The sequence below is a fragment of the Notolabrus celidotus genome, chromosome 6 (genome assembly GCF_009762535.1).
Source record: "Notolabrus celidotus isolate fNotCel1 chromosome 6, fNotCel1.pri, whole genome shotgun sequence".
Classification (NCBI taxonomy): Eukaryota; Metazoa; Chordata; class Actinopteri; order Labriformes; family Labridae; genus Notolabrus; species Notolabrus celidotus.
This window is the reverse complement of record NC_048277.1, coordinates 12437637-12461254: the sequence shown is the minus strand read 5'-3', so window position 1 is coordinate 12461254 and position 23618 is coordinate 12437637. Positions and strand designations below refer to the sequence as shown.

Genomic DNA, 23618 nt, shown 5'->3' with positions numbered 1-23618 from the left:
AGGCAGGTTGAGTTTTTTCCTCATAACACACCACAAAATTAGTTTCTCACATTAGCTTTTAAATGTGTGTTGTTGCTTTTAAAATTTTTGCTTTTTCAGCTCCAGGTATCTGATTTGCAGATTTGATCCAATCAAAATGCATCCCTCTACAACCTGAGTGTCATAATAGGTGGAAACTGGAGTCTTTTTCCTTTTTTGTTAAAAGTAACTCCACTGCATCATATAACAGCTAGGTGCCTGTGTTTTTTCTCTTCACAGAGCAGTACAAGTTGCTGACCGACCACATTGAGAAAATGGCGGCAGAGTGAGTTTGAGGAGGACAAACTGCATTCAAAGACTGACAGCAAACACACACATCAGCGACTTGTTTCCAGCTCAATATTCTAACAACCAAACCGCCTGTTCTTCCGTCGTTGCATTTGTGTGGTGCACTGCTGAAAAACAAACACACAGTGATGGACTGTGTCATACTGTAGCAAACCTAACCTGGTAGTTCTCCTCTGCACTCGTCCTATATCAGCAATAACAAAACATCTCTATCTGGTGTGTGCTATGATATGAGTAACACCTTTGTTAGTGAGCTGCCTCACAAAGACAAGACGCATAAAGGGAAATCATCCAGTGTGACTGTAAACAGCCTCAGTGTGGAGTCAGTCTCTCTGGGTGTGTGTAGGTTATATATCCTCTGTGCTGTGCCACTCTGTGTTTCCTTGGCAGCCATATTTATTACATGTAACGTGCATAACAGCATCTGTTTGAACAGCGTGTAAGAGTACTCATTGTCCTGCCTTGTTGTATATTTTTTTATAAATGTGTATTTATAGTTGAACCGTAGTGAATGGCAATAGTAACTCAGTATTTGAATCTGCTTCAATATCAGTGTCAGATCAGAATAACAGATGAGTTAATTACTGCTCATTCTCTTATGCTTGTCGGTGTTATCAGTAGTGTCCTATTAGACGACAAGCACAATTATGTGAGTGTGTGACATGTCATTTAACAGCAGCATTTAAAACAGCTAAATCATTAACCCCCAACACCTCTTTCTACAGCGAAGGAATTACATTGTGAGATATGAATTTATTTACTTTCATGCAGAGGATGAACCAAGGATACATCCAGCTAGGGTCTGTATACTAAATAGGAAGCTACAGCAAGGAGACAGCTTGCCTAGCTGAGCATAAGGCTTGAAATAAGGGGAGAGAAACTGCAAATCTGGCTCAGTCCAAAGGTAGAAATCCATTTGACAGTACCCCTGTAGCCCCTCGTTCCCATGAATTTTGTTAGTTTAATTAGTACAAATGAGTTAAGATTGCAAACCGTGGATGCTGGCAGCATTGGTTGCATGATAAAACCAATTTAATGTGTTTATGGGATATCATTTTGATTTCTTGTTCCCAATTTGGCAATATTTTCCAGCTCATCTGGTCTGATTGCTGCCGTGGAATGTACAATTCAACTGTCACTAAGTAAGTAAACTGCTTTAACTGAGGATACATCCAAGACATGTCATATTTGTTTATCTACTACACCTAAAGGGTCTTTTAACTGCTTGTCACATGGGCAGAAATGTTCCTTCGGGCCTAATGAGGATGATGATACCAAGTTTTAATGCAGCAGATTCTAATAACCTGCAAATTTATTCATATGTTTAAAACAGCAGTGTATGATCGGGATTAGAGAGCTTCAGGTTGTTGTTTAGTAGGCATTCATATTTAGGACAGGCTGTTTGCCCCTACCTCCTTTATGCTAGCTTAACATTTGCCTGCCACAACTTGTTAAACATACGATGGTTTTAATCGTCTCGTTAAACTCTGGGAAGAAATAAAAGCAGCAAAGTCTTCCAACAAATCTTCCCCAGATTTCTTTTCCATTCTACTGTGGCCCATATTCAAAATCCAGTTGTACTATTTTAGTTTTTTATTGAGAACCTTTGTTATACAATTTGAAACATTATTCATCCAAAGTGCCTTCCATTAAAGTAGCTGTCTTGTCTTTGTCTTTTGAAGCTACCCTCCAATACTCGTCTTAATGCTAATGCAGAGCTTGCAGATGCCACTCTTTTTTTTAACCCCTGGTACATAAACAAGTCCTGCATGCATTGAAGTCTTGCTATCTGTGTTTTTAATGTTGAACTTAAGTGATTGTTCCTTTGAAGTCCATGTACATTTACTGTGTATTGCATGTGCAACCAGCATCAAGCAAACTTAAAGTGAGTGACTGAACTGTGAAGTGATTTGTGCTACTTCATCCTACCACTGTGGGGCAGCATTGTGTCTTCATTCAAAGCACTTCTCACAGACAGAATCCTCAATCCATAAACAAAACTTCTGAACGATATGAAGGAAACATTGTTCTGTGATTTCTCAATGGTTAACTCCATTTGATGCACTTTCTGACAGGTTGAATCTCAATTCAGATTGATAATCTGTTTTAATCTACCGTCCCCGATGAAGCCATTTTGTAAATAGTGTACATGTTTCTTTGTGTGTTGTGAGACTTGATCTCCTGCTGTGTTCGTGGACTGTAGATCTTTAATTGTAAATGTGCGTGATAGCTGTAATAGTGCATTGCAGTCATTCCAAATAGGAACCAAGTATCCAGCTGTTGTTATGACCTGAAGTGCTCCTGAACATTTAGCCTCTGTTTGATGTGGCCATTAAAAGTATGTATATTGTGTTGTGACATTATTTTAAATGTACAGTAAATGACGCCATGATTTGAAAGCCATGCAAACCTCTGTATCCTTCTGTCTTTAATGACTCTGTTATTTTCTCATAGTGTCTCTGCATGTGGTTCAAGTCTGTTTCTAAAACTGAACTGAAACATTTTCGTAGACTTCTTAGGCCATTGTGCTTTCTCTGATGAAATATCAACCTATACTATGTTGGACTTGTTAGCTCAGCATGAGCCATTTGCACTACATTTAGCCCATTCTCTCTGAATAATATCACATATTTCCCGTTTGTTCAGTGCATGCTGTCTCTCTACATTGGACATATCTGTTGTGAATCGTTGACCGAAGTTTGTCTTTATCGACTGGTTGTAAACAACTTTTCAACCATACTGACTTTGTGTTAAGTATCAACAAAGTGGAGTTCATCATTAAAGTACTATATTACATTTTGTGGGTTTGCCCTCTTGATTGACTCATGAGAATGTGGTCTCCAACAGGGGTGGGCAATACCACACAGTTTTGTATCAAGGCAATCCAAGTCACTCTAAGCCAGATTGGTGAATGCATCAGCAATGGGCTACATCTACAACAGCCACCAAGTCCACCAATGATAAGTGAAAGGTCAGAAACCATTTTAAAGCTAGTTGAGTGGTTGCCTGCATGATTGGTCTGGTCAGGGTGTAGGTTGGGGCAAACTGAGAACATGACTTGTCTGGGTGTGTTAAACAAGACAGCAGTGAGAAAGTAACAAGAACTTGAACCAAAATGTGTTTGTCACAAAAGAGGTTTGCACAGACATTTCTACACTTGATAAAGTACAGATGGTCCTGAGATCTAAGAATACTTTTTATCCCCTGTTCTGGTGTAAGCCCCTCAATGTTAGAGGACATGTTAAAAAGAGATATATAGTCTTTATAAAGCCTATACGAGCATCCCAGTATGCATTTTAGATTGCCGTTTGAGGGTCTATATATTGATTTTCAAACATACAGTCACAGCTGCTAAAGTTAAAAAAGTGTAGGCCTGACCTAAATGTGTACCTTGAGAAACTCCACGATATATTTTGCAGCTTTGTGATAATTTATAGATGCTTACATAATTCTAAATACTGATAAAATAACATGTTTTTCAATTGTCAGTACTACAGAGAGGCCAATTCAACTTTGAAGTCTACCCAAAATAATCCAGTGATCTGTTGGGTAGAGAGACCACGAGCGTCATGTAGTGCTAATACACTTTGAGCATCCATTAAAACCTAGAGGTGTTTATAACCTTGACTGAGTTCACACAGTTATTTTATCTCATTGAAAACATATTTAAAATTTCACTTAATGAAATCAAGGGATTATGGATTATTGGTTCAGCAGCACCTAGATCAAAAAATGGCCAATGGCATGCCTCAAAAGGGGCACAACATATGCCAGTAGTTCAAAGGAAGTCACTACACCATTAGTCCAACCTCCTCAGGGGTCTACCACCAGTATGTCAACATACATTTTTGTCTTTGTTGATAACATAAATGCTACATAGTTATGCAAATAAATGAATGGATACATATCTCCCATCCATCTTTCAAGTGTCTTGAAAAAATTGTTGTTTTGTACCTATCATGATGTAAAAGTACTTTAAAGTCAGCTGTTTGATGGCCTCTCAGCCTAGCCACCGTTGCTATTCACAATAATTAATAGCAGATACAATGAAATCCCCCCTTTCAGAAATCTTAATACTTCAAATGGCTAAACTGTTGCAACCAAAGTGAGGTTACAGGGTTTTGTTTTTTTTTTAATTCAAGACTGGCAAAGACGTTGAGCTGCGTGTAAGAAAGTGATGTAGGATTGCATTCTGTCTGCTATTGATTACACTGAGCTGTGCTTTATTGCGTAAACCGATGGTTAACACAATATGTTTACATTATCAAAATACACCGTGATACCTGTTGAAGGGGAAGACTGAGCAGAAATAATAAACTTTACGGCCATTACTGTGTCAGCCAGATGCCAAGCATTTGTTGCCCATAACTATCTCAAACCGAGATGCAAATACATCAAGATTCACAAATATCAGTGTACTGGGCAGAATCGACTCTTACATCATGAACCCGACATTTTTCTGAATGTAGTGTTCACTAGCATCCACACTAATGTTTGGAACTGACATTTTTAAAATTAACTTAATGACATGGGAAAATTGTCAACGTCAGCAGTGGTTGATAGCCTAGCTTCAATTTTGGTTCTCCCGACAGTTTCTCAACTGAGGGGCCGAGCTGATGGCATCTCCAGTGGCTAATACACTTACTATTGACAAGTACCTCAGACAACACCACTTAAAAAAACATTTAAACTATCCATTTAGTTTTCATTAAAAAGTATGTGGGAATTGGTTATGGAAAGCAAGTTGTTGATTTAAATGGTAAATACTTTTTCTAGCTTCCGAAAGTTGAAACTAAGGCTGTGAACAACACAATTTTGTTTATTATTTTTCCAGAGAGACCCTCAAAAGACAGACAGTACAATAATCTTTAATACTGTTTCAATAGCAATTAGCAGCAGTATAATTCAAGCTAAAAAAAACAAGTCTACAATTTAGAATACTGCAAAGCCTCTCCTTTCCCTCAGTGTTAGTGTATGTGAGAGCTTGTATATGTCTGTGTCAATGCGAACACAGTGTTGATTGGGACTCTTTGCAGCATTACAATGAGCTGGAGTGTTCAGTTTTTGAGGTTTAGTCCGAGCTGCTTGCACTCTGCCATTTCCAGCTCTGTGTATAAATAAACAGCAGTCACGCTGGCTGCTCTCTGATTGGACACCATGTAATGAGCTGTGAAAGGCCAGTCAGCAGTGTCACACCGTGAACACCCTCCTCCATCTAATTAATACCAGACCTCAACACACATGTCACAGTCAGCAATGTTACATGCTAGTCACCTTTGTCACATTTTCCATGTATGAGTTTACCATACGGGCTTTTAAACGGGTCAACAACTCATAATGAAAGCTCAGCCCTTGTGGGCTTTATGAGCACAAACAAAATTATATTTCTCATCATCAAGTTTCTGCAATACATGTCTTAATATTTATAGATTATCTGATTTATTAATGTGTTCTTTATTTTTCCTGTTTTCGTCATCTGCATCTATACAGAATTTTGTGGGGTTTGTGTTCTTTTACACTGACGTCCCATAATTCCGCTGGCAGGAAAAGTAAGCTTTTTGGTTATATCCCCCACAGAAACTTCCCCGACAGACTAAGAACAAAGGAAATCATGTACTTACAAAGGAGCGACCTTCACCGCGAAAAGTGAAGCAACTGTTAAAGTAACAGTAACAGCAATTCATCAAATGCCCCCTAGAGGCTGTCTCCTAAAGTGAGTTTATTCCCATAGCGCACTGTTGTAAAATGCCCAACAGAAAGAAACATGTGGACAGCATGGTAATGCTGCTCTCCATGGGTAATGTCCTTGTCCATGATAACTGTGAGTGAGTTTATTTTGTATATACTATTTTTTCAAATGGCTGACTAGTTTACATTTTGAGATGCTAAAAGTTATGCATGGTTTAAGCTGCCAACATTGCAAATTTCTGCAACAGTGCAGGGTTCATAATAAGGTTCTGCCGTCATCATGCCTTATTACATGCACATTAAATTCTGCAACAGCATAATATTGGTGTCCCAGTCTGTGAAGTCAATCACATTAAGCAGTGATGCAATGCCTGGAGCCTGGTTTATACTTTTGTGTCAGTTTGTATAGCCAAACAACATGGTGAAGTATTGCACTAACAGGCCCTCCAGCTTTTAAAGTGAGTGAACCTTTATCGATATAGAATTTGCATGTGACAAGTTCACTATGTTCCACAAGCTCATGTGTCCTTTTGGCATCTTTGTCTGACAAATAAACAACTCTAGTCAGCAACCGCCACAAATAGAATATCATTCTGTTGCAAACACTGTCATTAACTATATAATTAGCCAGCTGAGTTAGCTTTGCACATACATGAATCCAATTTACAACCAAAAACTTATTTATAACTTTCTTCTGTAGAGCTCCATGAAACATCCAACTTCTAAGGTCCACTCACAGCTTTTAAATCCACATCACTTACTCAATGTTCAGATCATGTCTGAGGACCTAACGTGAAGCTGGTTAAGCTAGTACAACAGTTTTTACTACTATTTGTCTATGTCAGGCCTACATGACTGAGTTCCCACAACTTCTAATGGTTCACAAGTGGACATAATTGCAAGGAAATATATCACACACCACCATACAGCTCCAGGTACTTGTGCTGACGCTGCTAAAAGCACACATAAAATTCAATAATGTCTTTTAAAGCCGACATACACTGACACTGTAACAACAGTCTGTACATATAAACAGAACCATGATGCATTCAGGGTCACTCTGACAATGACACATTCAGCAAACATGTTGGATCTGTGAAATACCAGCTGTGCAGGATAAATCTGGACTGTTTTGTTTTAGCTTGAGTGCTCAAATTAAATGTGTGTATGTTTGCATGCGTGTGTATTGGAGGACACAAACTCCATTGCAACACAATTCCTGTGTGTATGTCGAATGTGTGCGTGTGTGTGTGTGCGTTGAGGGGGCGATGGCCCTGAGTGAGTCTGTGATGCAGCTCCACTTCCTCTTGGATTAAGTGTTAAAGTCAGGGTGGTCTCAGTCTGGGGGTGGTAATCCTGCTGCTGTGTACACATCCTTCTGCCAGTGTTCGTACACACACACGCACACATACACACACATACATACATACACACACGCACGCATATACACACCAGCCTCATGAGACTGCGGGTATTTATTTACAGTTGGTGAAAGCAAAGCTGCAGAGATGTTGAAAAGTTTTGATGAGAGCAGTGTTTCACCGGCCAGACGCCGACAGTGACGCCATCATCTGAACGACTGGAAATGTTTTGTTTTTAAGATTTCAGTTTTTAGGGAATGCAGCAACACACTCATGTTTAACGCAACATAAATATTTGTTTCTCTGTGTCACACTACCTCAATATGTTTCATGTATTAAATATGCAAAAATAACCACATAGTTTAGGTTGAATGTCCAACAGATGGAGAAAAATAACCACAATCCTATAGAGTTTAAAGGCAAATGACCAGTAAGTATGAATGATAATGGAGTTTGACTGTGAATACTTAAACACTAGATGTTCATGAGTTTGTACTTTCATCTAGATGGTGATATTTAAATAAACAGATGTTTATGATTATTTAAGGTGTAGCTGGTAGCTACCTAAATAATTACACACAATTTGAGTGAGTTTGTACGAATCTCTCAAAGTGGATGCAAATGTCACTGCACATAGCATATGTGTTTTCAAGTCAGTGTTAGTAAGTTAGTGTATATGATTGTACATGTATAACCAATGGTAATGCTTGTGCTAATGGGGATCCAAAGAAAGAAAGAAAGAAATGTAACAAAAACTCTCTGAAATCTGAAATCTATAAATGGATTTAGTTATTTGAGGAAAAAAGTTTTTTATGATGGCATATTAGGGTCCTGTCCAGAAATGTACAATAATTAATAAGTCATAATATAATTATTAAGTCATAATTTTTACGAGAATATAGTCGAAAGAGCAAAAGTCTCAAATTTACACAAATAAAAAGGCATACATTTTAAATACTGAAGTTGAAAAATTACCAGAAAAAAAGTCCTACATTTCAGAGACTACAGTGGTAAATGTATTAAATCAAAATCTTAATTAATTTGATTGAATTCTTAAATTTATGAAATAGAAGTTGCAATTCTATAAGACAGAAGTTATTATTACATATTAGAGATTTAAAGCTATGGTTAAGAGGAGAGAGTTTTTAGATCAAAGAAAAAACTAATCTAAGAACCAAGACCAGGACCATGTCAAAGCAGGAAAAACTTAAGTGGCATTCATGGCTTCTGAAGCACCAACATCTGCTTGTGATGCTTCTTTACAAAATCATTATGACCATTGTCCGTCCTCTGATGGGTTCATTGTTTTATTTTTGCCAACACAAATAGGTAAAACTCAAAAGTTTTCTGTCTCTGTGATAAATTCTGTTGATTGTTCAATCCATCCCCCTGAACATGAGTCCTTAGTTTCCCCAACAGCAGCCTGCAGGCAGATTCATAGTTATCATGATTGGAATTCAGCTCACCTGTGTTTCTGTGAGACTGTTTAAACTGTTTGTTAGTCAGACAGTCCTCCTCTCTCCATCCTGTTTGCTCTGTTTTCAGTGCCTGTCTCTTACAGTTATGTAAAATAAACACTTTTAGTTACATCTCATGTGTGGTCTCCTCTCTTTCATCCAGCCAGAGCCGGATGAGGATTTGTCTTTGGTTTTGACCCTGCAGGGTCCCAACCAACAGGTGAAGAAGCACTGAAACATTAGTTGAGATTGGGACCATTGAGATGGGCTTTAACTGTTCAACGAAGGACTGTAATGGAAGTGGTTGTGATGCATTAAATGTCAAAGGACCGAATCAGGTCAAACCTGAGCGGATGAAATGTTGCTTAGTCATTTGTCGAAATAATTGTGTGTTGTCTTTAAAATACATTTTTTCAGTTTACTCGCGTGCCCTTGCACACATATATATATCATATATATCTTGTCTTTCACCTCTAAATTTGTCTTAGCTGTACAGTGTTTTTGTCTTCCATTTTCCTTCTTACTCCTCTCATATTAGATAATCCACCCACTAACCTGTTGGCATTTTATTATGAAGACATGAAATTCCCATGAAGTGTTCACGTTTCTTTTATCAACTACGAAGCCTCTCAAACCAATTTAATCACCTGCAGCTCATCATCTCTTTCACTTGTGACATTACCTCTACCAATGTATATAAGTCTGCCTAACCCATTCCTTTGATATCGTCTCAGTCCTTGAGTCCCGCCCCCCTACTCTTTTCTCACCCATCCTTTCCTCTCCTCTCTTCTCCTATCCGCTTCGCACAGGAACCAAGGAGGATGCTAAACCAGAAGTGTGACAAGACGTGCCCCCACCTGGAATCTCTTTCCCTCAGTTCCTGACAATTCAGCTACTTCACCCCTTACTCATCCCTCCCCCCTTGAGTGGTGTGGTCTTGTTTTTTAAATATAGCTTTTAACACACAGTGGCATGGTCTTGTTAGCAGATGTAGATTTAATGTACTATGATGTGGTCTTGTGAGTTCAACCTTCCTCATCTTACAGTAATGAGAAGGTGAGACAAAAAGCACCATCTCCACAATAAGTCCTCATATGGAGACATTACTTTGCTACATTTAATAATTAATAACAGAGGTTCATCATCATCATTTGTGTCATAAATAAAGAAATCATAGATGCAATATTTTTAACAGTCATTTTCTGATAAAGTTATGTTTTAATATTAATATGAATTAAAAAATGATCTTGCATGTTTGTCTTAAAGCAACTTCAGCAATGTTTACTCTGATCGGAAAGTCAAGAATGAACTTCCATACTTTCTATGGATTTGTTTACTATCTGTGAGTTTTACAGTTTCATGTTTTTACAATTCACATTTTCATGTTCAGGTCTGAAGCAATGTAATGTCAGACTTCCATAAACACTGAAATAAGGCAAAGTGTAAGTTCAAGCAGGAAGACTGTTTCATGCTCATTTAGTTATTCATTCATTACTAAGTCGTCATTCATGCTCATTTATCCCTCTCCTTATCTCTGTTCTTCCTCTACCTCTAACGATCCTCCAGCTCTATCGACCAATCACACTGCTGTAGCCAAAAATGTAATCTGTTCTCCTCTTTTCCGCTTTCAGTTGGTGTTTCAGTTTGAGTATTGCAACCCTTCTCCACCTCGGTTACCTCTAATCCATTTTATCAGAATCAAGCTCCAGCTCCTCAGCTCATCCTGCATTCTTCCTTTCACATCACTATCAGTGTCTAGTTTCTTTAGAGGGGTCCTGCTCTCGGCTTCACATGCCCCCTAATCTTACTTATTGAATTTGCCTCATTTATGGTAAAAAAAAATATCTCATTACACTTAACTGAAGCTACATTAACCTGACCAAATATAAATCTTATTTCAAGATATTTCAAGCCAACATTTCCTTGATCTTGATAAGTTCCTTGAAATAAGTATTGCATCTTGTTTCCAATGAAACCAGCCATTTTACTTTATTACAGTCAATAAAGTCTCTCTGCACAGCCAGCCATGACTTCAGTGTGCAGTCACCATCTGCAAAGTGCAATACTGAAAAAAGAGGCTGGTAAAATACTCAAGAATTCCATCCTTGATAAGTGCAAAGTCAAAATTTCTTCACACATTAATGCTGTTGGTTACATTATAACAGTTACTTTGGAGAAATTTAATTTCATATGATTTGGGGGGCATATCTTACTTTCTACTCCTTCATGGTTTAAACATAAATACTAAATTTTCTGTTCTTAAAGTGAATAGATTTACAGACTGTTATTTTTACTTCTACTCAAGCAAAATGATATTAAGGAAAATATAGTTTTACTTAAGAGGAATATTTCAGTACTTTCCACCCCTGATTAAATCACCATTTAAACAGGTCAGATACACTAAAACACTCTGTAGACAGTTGACTTTAGAATAAAAAAATGTTATACCAGGAGATAAACATATAGTTTTTTCTGATGTAAACTTCGTCATGTTGAAATGGAGCTTGAAAAGAATTGATTCTCTTTTGGAGCCAGACTCCGGTGGCCACTCAAGGAACTACATTTTCTTTACACTTCTATGTTGGCTTCATGTTTCTGCCCTTGTCGTTTCCACCTTCTGTTCCATGTATGTCTTTAACTTGTTGACACAGATGGATAACGCATCAAAAATACTGAGGTAGAAGAATGCAGTTTTAAAGGGGTGATTCCTCAACAAACTTTGACAAACATCAGGTCTCATTGGAGGTATTTAGAAATCTATACAGTAAAGTGTGATGATGTTACAATTATCAGCACAAAGTACAGCAACAGAGATCCAGTTTGTCCCACACAACATCAACAGAAACTGAATGTTAAGGTACGGTTATCTGCTGGTCAGCTGTGTGTAATATTACAACATGTTACAGGTGTTTATTCTGTACATTCGTCTGCACACGTGCACCACAGTCTCTGTATATGTGTGTTTGTGAGCAGCTTGTAAACAGCATCAGTCCTGCTCTGGAGGACATTTCAGGCACATAATGATGTATAGAGCTCTGTGCCAGGAAACCTAACTTGATTAGCAGCTAATGTAGCCTGAACCAAGGCCATCAATCTTCATCACAGCCCCGCCCTCCCCTGGTGCTGAGTGTGTATTTGGACAAGTGTAGCTGGTTTATGTAGAGAGTGAAAAAATATAATAAACACTTGGATTAGGAGCCCTTTTGAACTAGTGAGTACTAAACTGTGTGATTTAGCTCTGAGCTGGGACTGACTGTACATGAAACAGAGGCGACAACATGTCACAGACTCAGAGCTATATTTCTCTCTGTGTGACTGTACAGGCCTGTCAGCTCAGTCTTAAAGGGATATCTGAAGTCAGCTCACAATGCTTTTAACTAATCTTGAGTTAGAGCGTACCTCTACACTGTCTGTCCTCTTAATCCACTGAAAGGCAACAGAGACTCAAAACACAGAGGTGAACCTCATGGTGGCATGATTAGTCAGTTTGGATTCAGAGCAACGAAAATGTTCGGCAGGATGTGAAATACAACCAATAAGAAAGATCATTTTTCAACTAGACCGTAAATTGAGATGTTCAGTTTGATGCTAATTCATCCCAAAAGGAGGCCTACATATTGCAGCAAAAACCTCCTAGTAGTGTGCAGCATGCACGTGCAATGATCAACTCTTCTTTCATTTTTGATGCTCCTTGTTTTTTCTTTCCTCGCAGATCAATTTTTCCTCCATAACTCTCACAGACATAAAGCATCATTTGAAATCGTCTGCATGAATACCAGCAAACAAAAGTCTCTGTACAGTGACAAGTATGAACATGACTGTAAACACTGGAGTTGGAACTGACAAAAAAGTCTCTGTTGATTATGGTGTGTAATACTTGCAAATCCATATTTCTAATGCAACAGTTAGAAAATAAGGCAGCAGGAAAATAAGTAATGCAACTCAGAGCAGCTCTATTTATGGCACATTAAACATGAATGCAATCAAAAATGCATCGGCAAGAAAAACATTAAAATGATGCCTAAAAAGAATGAGCAATAAAAACCTTAATTAAAATAAAAAAATGAAGAACATAAAACAGATAAAAGAAGGGTGCTGGTGAAATAGTGGCAATAACTATCATATCTCTCTCTCTCTCTCTCTCTCTCTCTCTCTCTCTCTCTCTCTCTCTCTCTCTCTCTCTCTCTCTCTCTCTCTCTCTCTATCTCCTCTAGCTCTCTTTCCAACCCCAACTCGGTCGAGGCAGATGGCTGCCTAACATTAGTCTAGTTCTGCTCAAGGTTTCTGCCTGTTAAATGAAGTTTTTCCTTTTTGCTGTAACTAGCTAAATACTGCAAAGTGCTCTCCTCATGGTGAATTAAGATGCAATAAGATTGGATCTTAATATGTATTGTTGTTGTGTCTTTGTTAATAATTTAACATAGAGTATGGTCTAGACCTGTTATGTTTGTAAAAGGGTCTTCAGATAACGTTTGTTGTGATTTGGCGCTATACAAATAAACATTGAACGATTTAATTAAAAAAAGATATTTATTGCATGTTTAAAATTCCATAGTATTTTTCCAAGTCCATATTAACAATGTGAAGCAATACAGGCCAACCTGAGGATGTCCCCTTGAGTTGACTCTTCCACTGTGTTGACTGGCCTGCAGTCATTTGCCGACCTTTTTGCAAGCACTGTTAACTTCTTCAGTGTAGTTACATCCACAGGTCTGTGGAAAGGTGCACACTCAAAATTAGTGCTCTGCCAGCTTTTGTGATTCAGTTGCCCACCAAAATCAGTCTGTGCAGCTGCACCTGTATGCTTAGCTCTTAGGTAGTAGCTGAAACTTATAGTACTTCAGTGATATTTTACTTCAGTTTGACATATTGTGCATATTACTTTTGACTTGTCAATTGGGCCGCCTGGACATTTTTTAAAGGGAAAATATGAAAAATTACTGTAGAAAAGTTAAAATGTGTCATTGTGTTACATCACAGCCACAGCTTAACTTAAGTGTGCCAAATGGGACAAAATAGCAAATGAAAAACAAAGGGTTAATGCTCGACCTTAAATGCCTTGCAGTTAACATCAACAACATAATTACCTATTGACATAACCAAACTCAGTGTAAGCTGACTAACTTTTGTTAAACTATTTATTAGCTTTCACATTATGAACTTGCTTTTTACAAGTTGAATGTCGAACATTGAGTGAAGAAATCCTTTCGCCAAAGGAAAAAATTAAATTAATTTTACTAACACTGCAAAAAATCATCTCTCTGGAGCTTCTCATTTGAAATTACATCTTTTCCCAGGAAATTAAAGAGTAGATATGTGAGTGTGTTTGTCCAAACAGATCAAATAGGGACAAAACACTGGAAATACATTTTAGTCTGCAACTTAAGAACAAGACTCCTAAATTGCAAGATGCTATGAAATAAAAAAGCAAAGATCATTATAGATTGCATTTGGGTGACAGTTGTTTCTACAGAACCCTGAAGCAGAACTGCATCCATACGTTTTGTATTTGTTTTTTCCCTGGTAACAAGTTCATTGTAGCTGCTTTCTTGCATAAAATAAACATAGAAATAGACCTAACATACTGTATCTCATTAGAGTGGGCAATGGCAGTATGAAACGTGACCAGCCCATTGTTCTGTTTTCTAGATCACCAGAAAATTACCGTGTTTTGATGAGAAATGAAGTTGAGGTATTGAGAAAGCAACTGAAATAAATTTCTTCACAGGAAAACTGAGTAAATAAATCATAAGAATGCATGTCTGCTTTGGGCTTTTTGTTCCTGTATGAGTGTTCAGGCTCACAGTAACGCTCGCTGCACGTTACAGGTCTCTGACCACATCAGTTTATTTAGTCAGATAACAAATACAAGTAAGAGGATTTCCATTTTTATCCGTGTTGCTTTCTCAGGAGGATCTTTTACTCTGCAAACACTCACAGAGAACATCAGCTCGCAAACATTTATACGTTTACTCTCAATAGACTTGTATGCTCACTGGAGGCAGAAGAGCTGGTGGAGCCGTGTTAGAAGGCTTCATGTGTTGGTACCAAATTCACCCAAAGTTCAACGGACACTTCTCACTTTTTCTCTCTCTTCTCCTCTGTTCTTCCTCCTCTGAGGTTTACTTCATGTTTTATTTACACGTCTGGCCAAAAGAATCCTATACACAGGAAATGCTTGTGATTGTGTGTTCCTCTCCTCAAATGTGGGGACGTTTATTTATTTCAACAAACATTCCTGATTTGCAGAGCGCCGGCCTCGCACACTGCAGCTTTTACACTACAGCGTGTGTGTGAGCCCCAAGCCTATATTTAGAGCCAGCTGCTCTGTGTTTGTAATGATGCTGTCAGCAAAGCGCTTTGATTTTATGCAGGTGTCATTCTACAGCAGGGAACATTTGGAGCTTTCAGTGCCATGACATCTTATCAGACATGAACAGAGGGTTTAAAAAAGAGAAGTCTCTTCGTTTGGTTCTCCATCACTCAATCTTTTTTGTCCTGACTGGCACGTTAAGCTGCAGCTCAGCACCCGGTCCTTCCAGAAGTGTGGTATCTATGTACTATGAAGTGTAGGAAAAGAAGTTAACAAGATTAGATTTATATCAGTCAAGAACAGTGACACTTAACCCTCACTGCCCCCAATGTGTTAATTGGAATTAGCTAATACTAATGGACTCTTGACATAGCAGCTGCGGCCATCAGTGTATAAATGTGATGTGAATGGGTAAATGTGACATATAAAAGTGCTTTGAGTTGTCAAAAGACTAGAGAAAGCCTTTATAAACACAGTCCATTTAACATTTACTATCTAAAGAAGTCTGATTTACACTGACAGGTACACTGCTTCTGTCAAAAATACAATGTCTTATTTCAGGGATATTATTCTTTTCATCTTTCCCATAATGAGTACAGAAAAGAAGCTTATTCTAATCACTGTCTAATTGTTGATCTCACCATACCACAAAATAAAAAATGGCGTATAAAGAACAAAGACAGAGCATGTATCATATCTGATGGGAATATTTTGAGTGATTTTAACAGTTGAATAGTTCTATAAGTACACTTCTCAAAGTAAGCCAGTCGTATTACTGGTAAGAGAAAATTTAGTCAGAATTACATATTTTAAACACAATGTGTTTCTATCATTTGTTTATGTCTCTATTTTTCAATGTGAATGCTTAATTTGTGGAATTTGGAACAGTAGTGAATGCAAAGTTTAAGCACATTTACCTTAATACTGATCCTTAAATATTTTTTATATCAGACAAGGTGCTCGCTTTGAAATATCCATGGGTTCTTTGACACTACATATTCTTTCCCTTTTTTGAAATAATGTTTAGGGGACATTTTCTTCTCTTTAAATGATGTTTCCTACATTTGATTACATTTTTCTTTGGTATTTAAGAGATGAATTTTACAATGTAATCATTAAACCACAGGCATTTAGGGCCTCTTTAAACTTAACTGATCTCTCGCTTTTTGCTTGACAAAAATTGTGACTGCATCTTGTGTTCCACCTCAGCAAATAGAGGTTGCTCAGTAAAGAAAGACTTTATATGAAACCTGAGAAAACCCTTTTCTCGCAGAGCTTAACATCTGATTGGGAACTCCTAAAAAGAACCAAAGTAACTTTGAGTGGAGATTTATTTGTCAAATTAAATTACTCTGTTAAATAATGTGATAGAGATCACCTGTTTTTTAACCTGTGCTCATATCACAGACTGCTTCAACACTCATCATAACACAGAGTCAGTGTTTACTATAAATAATGGTTAGAATATTCATCAGTGTCACTGTTAAAACTAAAGGACTGTAAGGACTGTGGCAGAGTACAACACTTAAAACCACAAGGGGGGTGATAATGTTTACAGCCAAGCTGTACCTCAAATAGGTCGACCATGATCCCTAAGGACCTGCTCACACAGTCATATCTTAGACCAGAAAGCAATTACTTTGTCCTTAACAGAGGACATAAAGTGAGTCAGATGTTTTGGTTCATAGTTTTATTTGAGAGATGTCAGTGTAAGGTGTAATGGAGTAAATTTCTGGGGTTTGTTATCTCCATTCATGCTTTCTTAAGTTTGATTTGAGTTGATATACAACTTTTCTCATCACGTATCCTTGAAGTGACATACAGGAGACTCTCATTTCATATGATTTTGTTCCATGATCCTCTATGTGATTGGATATTTGTAATTAGATGTTTGATAAAGCAACATCGCTTAAACCTGTGACGCACCTAATACATTCTGTCGACATGTTACCTGTATAAAGAAAAAAAAGCTGCTAAGGCTTGCATAGGAACCACCTTGGGGGTCTAGTGGGGTCCTTTATCCCACTTAAGAAACCCTGCTTTGTTTAAATATTATTTCACAATAAATCTAGGGTTGCATGACAAAAAAAGCTGAACAGGGCTGATTCTGTTACAATACAGGTCAGTCCTAATGAGCAGCATACATCTCAGAACTGAAAGAGAACACATTTTTTGATATATGTGTCTTAGGCTGATAAATAGCAACCACTAAAGATTACACTTCATTTAAAAAGCAGAATCCCCAGATCCCCTGTCAGCATTTCAATTTGAAGTCATTAAAACATGCCTTGTAATGTAAAAACCAAACTTTATTTTTTTCCATGTGAAGTTCAAGGCAGAGTGGAGCATAAAAGAGCGTTTATTAAGATCATAAGTAATAGACTTTATTATCATATTTTACTGAACTACGCAAAAGTATTGACGCGTTTTCATCATGATGAATCAAGAGAGAAAAGCTGTGAGTGATCCTTTCTCCAACATTCAAGAGACAAAATCCTTACAGTTCCAATATTTTGTTACAATCATTTAATTGCTTAGCAATAGACTTTGAAGAGCAACAATTTCAGAAAAAAGGTGAACGTAACCACAAGCCTGTCAGATACGCATGCGTAAAATGAATCTAAAAGCCTCCCTGTTGCTCTTTGTCAGTGTCTGATTATAATTGTAATGATTACAAATCTAGATATCATGTAAGTTCAGAGCAGTAACCTGTATCTGAGTCATTTGTCATGCAAGAGTGATATACGATTTTAAACTTAAGCATTCGTGCGTAAAATGCACATCAAACGCCTTAATTAATTACCTTAATTATTTTAACTGCAAAACTTTGTCAGGGTATGTGACTGACAGGTAGGAGCAAAAGGGGAATCCCATCTGGTACAACTGATGCTGTCTGCCACTGAAGACCATAGAGGAGCTGAGCGCAGTCTCCGCTGACAGGCCGAGCACGCTGCCGCGCATTTCACCTTCGCTTCTCGATAAGATACTCTCGATGCTAAAAGCTTTTAATTTATCCTTGCTCGGAACATTTCCCTTCGGCCTGTCTTGCGCAGATGCAGTCAAGTTTGTGTTTGCCACGCAGCTGACGGCGCAGAGCGGACCTCGCTCTCTTTCCCTCGCGCTAAAATCTGATTTTCTCTCCTCCTGCTCCAGACGGAGGGACGCACCTGGGAGATACGCACTCTCCATCCATACCGGAGTTGGATCTGGTTCTAGTGGGGAGGCGTCAGGCCTCCTCCCTGTGGACGCAGAGGTTCCTTTGTTCAGGGACACTTTAAGTCTCTGTGCAGAAGGATTTTGCTGCTGCTCCGCGCGGTTACTTTCGACAAGAACAGCTTTTGTGTCAGCTGGTTTCTTCAACGTCTCCGCATCCTGCGTTACCGGCATCTCTACAGACGCCGTGCCGGTCTGAGGTTTTAGGGAGGACTGAAGGTCTCTGAGTGGCCCCTGGCCCTTGTTGCGTTTTTGTCCCGCTGATTTGGAGTCAAGAGGCTCTTGCTGGTTCTTTGCCTTCCTCTTCCTCCGTCGGTAATTACCGTTCTCAAACATGTCCAGGCACTTGGTGTCCAGCGTCCAGTAGCTGCCTTTGCCGGGCCGGCCCTTCTCTCTGGGCACTTTGATGAAGCAGTCATTCAGGGAAAGGTTGTGGCGGATGGAGTTCTGCCAGCCCTGCTTGTTGTCGTGATAAAATGGGAACCGGTCCATGATGAACTGGTAGATGCCGCTGAGCGTCGCGCGCTGTTCCTGTGCGCTCTTGATTGCCATGGCGATGAGTGCTATATAGCTGTATGGAGGCTTTTGTGGGGGCTCCTGGCGAGCCGGTACAAAGCTCAGGCCGGCGGGTACGACCCCTCCGCTGTCCCCGCCGTACAAGTAGATCAACGGGGGACCGGCGAGGTTCAGAGCAGGGGAGGGCATCCCGAGTGACGGCAGGCGGCCGTGGTAGAGAGTCATGACGCCGGAGTGTGTCCCGGGGAAAGCTGCGGCTGCTCCCGGAGCTCCTCTCCGTCGCTGACTGACTACCCGGCCTCATGAGGGGCCCACAAAATGTTAATAATTGTTGTACGTTTACTGTGTTATGTTGACTTTGCACTGGGAAATAAATTGTCCATCATAAACAGTCGGCGGTGTTCTCAGCCCACCCACATTAATTAAAATTTCATTGCGTTGAAACTCCCTCATGTTCCCCCCGTCTGCCCAGCAGCCAATGAGGCGCAGGGTTATTCCCTCATCTGTTTACAGAATTAGTCGCTTGATAAGTCTGCCCACCCAGGTCGAATCAAGCTGTGTTTATTTGGAAAAATTTCCGGGCACCCAATACATAAACGCACTGATGTGCTGTTTGAAATATCACGTCCACTCCTGACGCGGAGGGTTGCTCACACAGAGAGAACAAGCAAACAGTGCAGAGTCTTTCTGGGAGTTGCTGTGAGTTCTCTCAAATGAAAACAAAGTGTATAAAAGGGAAAATAACCGAACGAGTCTTTTTTTTAAACTCGTGTCAGATCCTTTTCTTAACTCCAGCTACACTCAGTGAAGCAGGATGTGTAGGAACTGACTCTATAGAAAACACCTCTCCACTTTTATTAAAGGATATCTGAAGACAGGAAATGATGGAAACAGGAGAGGGTTTCTAAAAATAATGATTATACAGCAAGTTTATGGTTTCTCTGTATCAATCTTATGACAGCATCATTAGTACTGCTTTAAGTTTGAAAAAAACAGAACTATTTCTGATCTACAATACATAATTTATTAAATGATTGAACTAAATATATACTCTTTATTTAGATACTTTTACAAAAGAGTACACAGGCTAGAAATAAAAAAAAAGGATAAATAAATCAAAGGAGGAGCATTTCTGTTATTTCATCCTTAAATTGAGAAACACGTTATTCTCTCAGCGGATTATTTATTCTCCTGCTTTATATTGTATCCAAAAAGGTAAGATTCGTCAAATTAATGAATATGTGACACAAGCAGGGGTGCTGCCAGGCAGGGGCAACAGGAGGGTAGGCCAGGGGGTGTGTTCCCCTAGTCATGGGATTGGCCACCCAAAAATCCTAAACTCTGATTTGTCTTGTCATAGGTGGGATTTGTGTTTAAATCAACTATTTAAGCTGTTTGTAACAGGCACACTTCCCTGCTGCCAGGGATTACGCCCCATCAAAAAGTATAGAATTAGGCCCCACCACTTAACTACCACAAATGTTCTAATATTTTTAAGGCCCCTGTCATTCATGAGCCCTTAAGGCTGATTTATACTTCTGCGTCAACCATACGCAGCAGGGGCTGACGTGGACATGAGCACCACATACTTGTGCGTTGATGTGTTCGTATTGCGCAGCAATTCTCCGCCGAGGCGCTGTTTACTTTTCCACGGCGATTCAGAGCGTGTTATGTTAATTTAGAGCTGATACATGTTGCTGTTTATCATACAGACATGATTACATGAAGAACAGAGAGGAGGAGATGAAGTACACGGCTGATGAGCGGGGATCCCGGAAGTGCTGTAAATGCGGGAAATACAATGCCGCTGAGTGGACCAATCACAGGGTTTGCAGCCTGTTTTGATTCTACCTGAGTTTTATTTTGGAGGAGGTGCACGTCAGCTACGTGCATAGGCCTCTGCGTAGGTACAAATGCAACGCGGACCTCCGGCGTTGGCTATGCCATCGATTTGACGCAGAAGTATAAATCAGCCTTTAGAATCATCCCAAGATTTCTTCCAACTACATCACCCTAAACTTAAGATCCTCACCAATCACCCAAGTACAACTCCAACATAATAATGTGGAGGTATTCAAAGCAATCTCTATGTCTTTCTTTCTTTGGTATTTTTTTGCATTGCACCTTAAATTTACTGAAGATGATTTTGTTATGTAAGCAATGATGGACAAGACACACAACTTCTTTACTTGAGTCAAAGACTAGACACTCCCACTGGACTAAAGCAAGACTTTGCACAATTAAGACAGATCTTGATCCCACATGTGACAGATGTCTACAAGAACCTGTCACTCCGTTACACAAGTTCTACCTGTCCAAAACTGATCGGTTTTTGGGAATCCATATTTAACACCTTGTCGAATATTTGTAACACTCCATTAGAACCATGTCCCTTCCTAGACCTGTTTGGAGTAAGTCCAAGAATTACCAGTTTGACGAAACAACAAATCATCATGATAGCTTTTTGTACTCTATTAGCCAGAATGATGATATTACATTAATGGAAAGAACCATTGTCACCTGTATATGGACACAGGTGAGAGAGGTCATGTACTATGTCCAACTAGAAAAGATAAGATACACTATACTTCCTGCTCTTGAGGATGCAGACGCTTTTTTGCTTGCTCTTGCTTATGCCTGCATTCTTTTCATTTTAACTCTTTTTTTCTTCACTGAGAGACTACAAGCAGTCACTCCAGGATACTTAGAAACCACTGGGACTATAATTTATTGTCGACAAAGTAAACTACTGCCTTATCTCGACATTTTATCGAAACTGCAAACGTGGCCTACTGATCGGCAAAAGCCTGTTAGCAGCTAAGCTAACTGGAACCAAAATGCCTCCTTTCACTGTGGACGATTTTCAGAAGATCCTTCAGAAAATTGCTGTGCTGGAAACAAAGATGCATCGGATAGAAGTGAATGTGGAAGTGAATGGACTATGCGGGAATGACACCACTCTTCCATGGGGTCAGAGCAGCAGACATGTACCTGCTAACACACGGCTAGTTAGCCCAAAAAATGACACTCCAAAACAGGAGGTTCTAGGTTCTCTGCAAATGAACTTGTAGAAGATTTCACTTTAAAAATTACAAATATTATTGATTCCATTGCACCAACTAAAGTAAAAGTGGTCTCCAATAAGAAAAAATCACCTTGGAGGAATACCATGCAGGTCAAACATGGAAAAAAAGGAATGTCGAAAAGCTGAGCGCAGGTGGCGTAAAACAAAGCTTCAGGTTCATTATGACATTCATAAAGAAAGACTTCACATGTTTAATCTAGAACTGAAAAAGTCAAGGCAGACCTTCTCAGACATTATCACCAAAAACAAAGATAATGCACGCGCCCTGTTTGCTACAGTCGACAGGCTAACAAACCCCCCTGTACCAGTGGCCTCTGAACATTTATCTACCAAGGCCTGCAATGAATTTGCATTCTTCTTCACTGCCAAAATTCAGAAAATCAGACAAGCAGTCAGCACTACTGTACGAGGTACTGGGAATGTGTTATCTGTGTGTCCACCAAAAAACAACTCAATCACTATGACACAATTTAATCCAATAAATTACAAAAACCTACAAGATATAATACAACATTTGAAATCCTCAACCTGCTGCCTTGATATTCTACCATCACCATTTTTCAAAAAGGTTTCAGACTGCATGACCTCAGATCTGCTTCGAATTGTCAACATGTCTCTTCTTTCAGGTGTCTTCCCCCAGGCCATGAAAACAGCAGTAATTAAACCACTCCTGAAGAAGAACAATTGAGTTGCATCAGAAATGAACAACTATAGGCCGATATCAAACCTCCCTTTTTTAAGTAAAATTATTGAAAAAGCTGTTTTTCAACAATTGAACAATTATCTAATGATAAATGACTGTTTTGATGTCTTCCAATCAGGATTCCGATCACATCACAGCACAGCGACCGCTCTAGTCAAGGTCCTCAATGATATTCATTTAAACACAGACAATGGCAAAATTTCAGTTTTGGTATCACTTGATCTTAGTGCTGCTTTTGACACAGTTGACCACAAGATACTACTGGACAGACTTGAAAACTGGGTGGGACTCTCTGGTGCAGTACTAAATTGGCTTAAGTCCTATTTAAATGACCGGGACTATTTTGTGTCTATAGGTAAATACACATCTGAGCGGATGAAAATCGTATGTGGAGTACCTCAGGGATCCATTCTGGGGCCTCTACTATTCAACATCTACATGCTCCCCTTAGGTCAGATAACAAGAAACAACCAAATAAAATACCATAGCTATGCAGATGACACACACATTTACATCACCATATCACCAGGGGATTATAGTCCCATACAAACACTGAGTAAATGCATTGAACAAATCAATGATTGGACGAGCCAGAATTTTCTTCAGTTAAACAAAGAAAAAGCTGAAATGATTGTTTTTGGAGCCAAGGAAGAAAGGTTAAAGGTTACTGCTCAGTAAAAACTGGTCCATGCATTTATCTTTAGCAGACTAGACTACTGTAACGGGGTCTTTACAGGACTTCCTAAAAAGTCCATCAGACGACTGCAGCTCATACAGAATGCTGCTGCTCGAGTCCTAACAAGGACCAAAAAAGTAGACCACATCACTCCAGTTCTTAGATCTCTACACTGGCTTCATGTCTGTCAGAGAATAGACTTTAAAATCCTGCTGATGGTTTATAAAGCACTGAATGGTTTAGGCCCAAAATACATTGCTGATCTGCTACTACTTTATG

At 39.1% G+C, this 23618-nt stretch overlaps 2 protein-coding genes across 3 annotated transcripts in view; one reads left to right on the top strand and one right to left on the bottom strand.

The window, feature by feature from the left end:
• kiaa0513 (KIAA0513 ortholog) overlaps nucleotides 1-3128 on the top strand; it is a 33347-nt gene extending 30219 nt beyond the window's left edge. For both annotated transcript variants that reach the window (XR_004631646.1, XM_034686374.1), the window contains exon 12: nucleotides 259-3128. Coding sequence is in view for 1 of the 2 variants with exons in the window: in XM_034686374.1 (XP_034542265.1) it covers nucleotides 259-308 (50 nt within the window). In the remaining variant the exon portion in view is untranslated. The remainder of the gene's footprint in view (nucleotides 1-258) is intronic.
• A 14347-nt stretch (nucleotides 3129-17475) lies between these two features.
• On the bottom strand, nucleotides 17476-19226 carry foxl1 (forkhead box L1). The gene has a single exon (XM_034686203.1). It carries the CDS (start codon nucleotides 19098-19100, stop codon nucleotides 17955-17957), a length of 1146 nt encoding a protein of 381 aa, XP_034542094.1. The 5' UTR covers nucleotides 19101-19226; the 3' UTR covers nucleotides 17476-17954.
• Between the last annotated feature and the right edge of the window lie 4392 nt (nucleotides 19227-23618).

What these genes read in the sequence shown, in the direction of transcription:
- foxl1 (XM_034686203.1), bottom strand. Translation starts at nt 19,100, where the DNA reads ATGACTCTCTACCACGGCCGCCTGCCGTCACTCGGGATGCCCTCCCCT.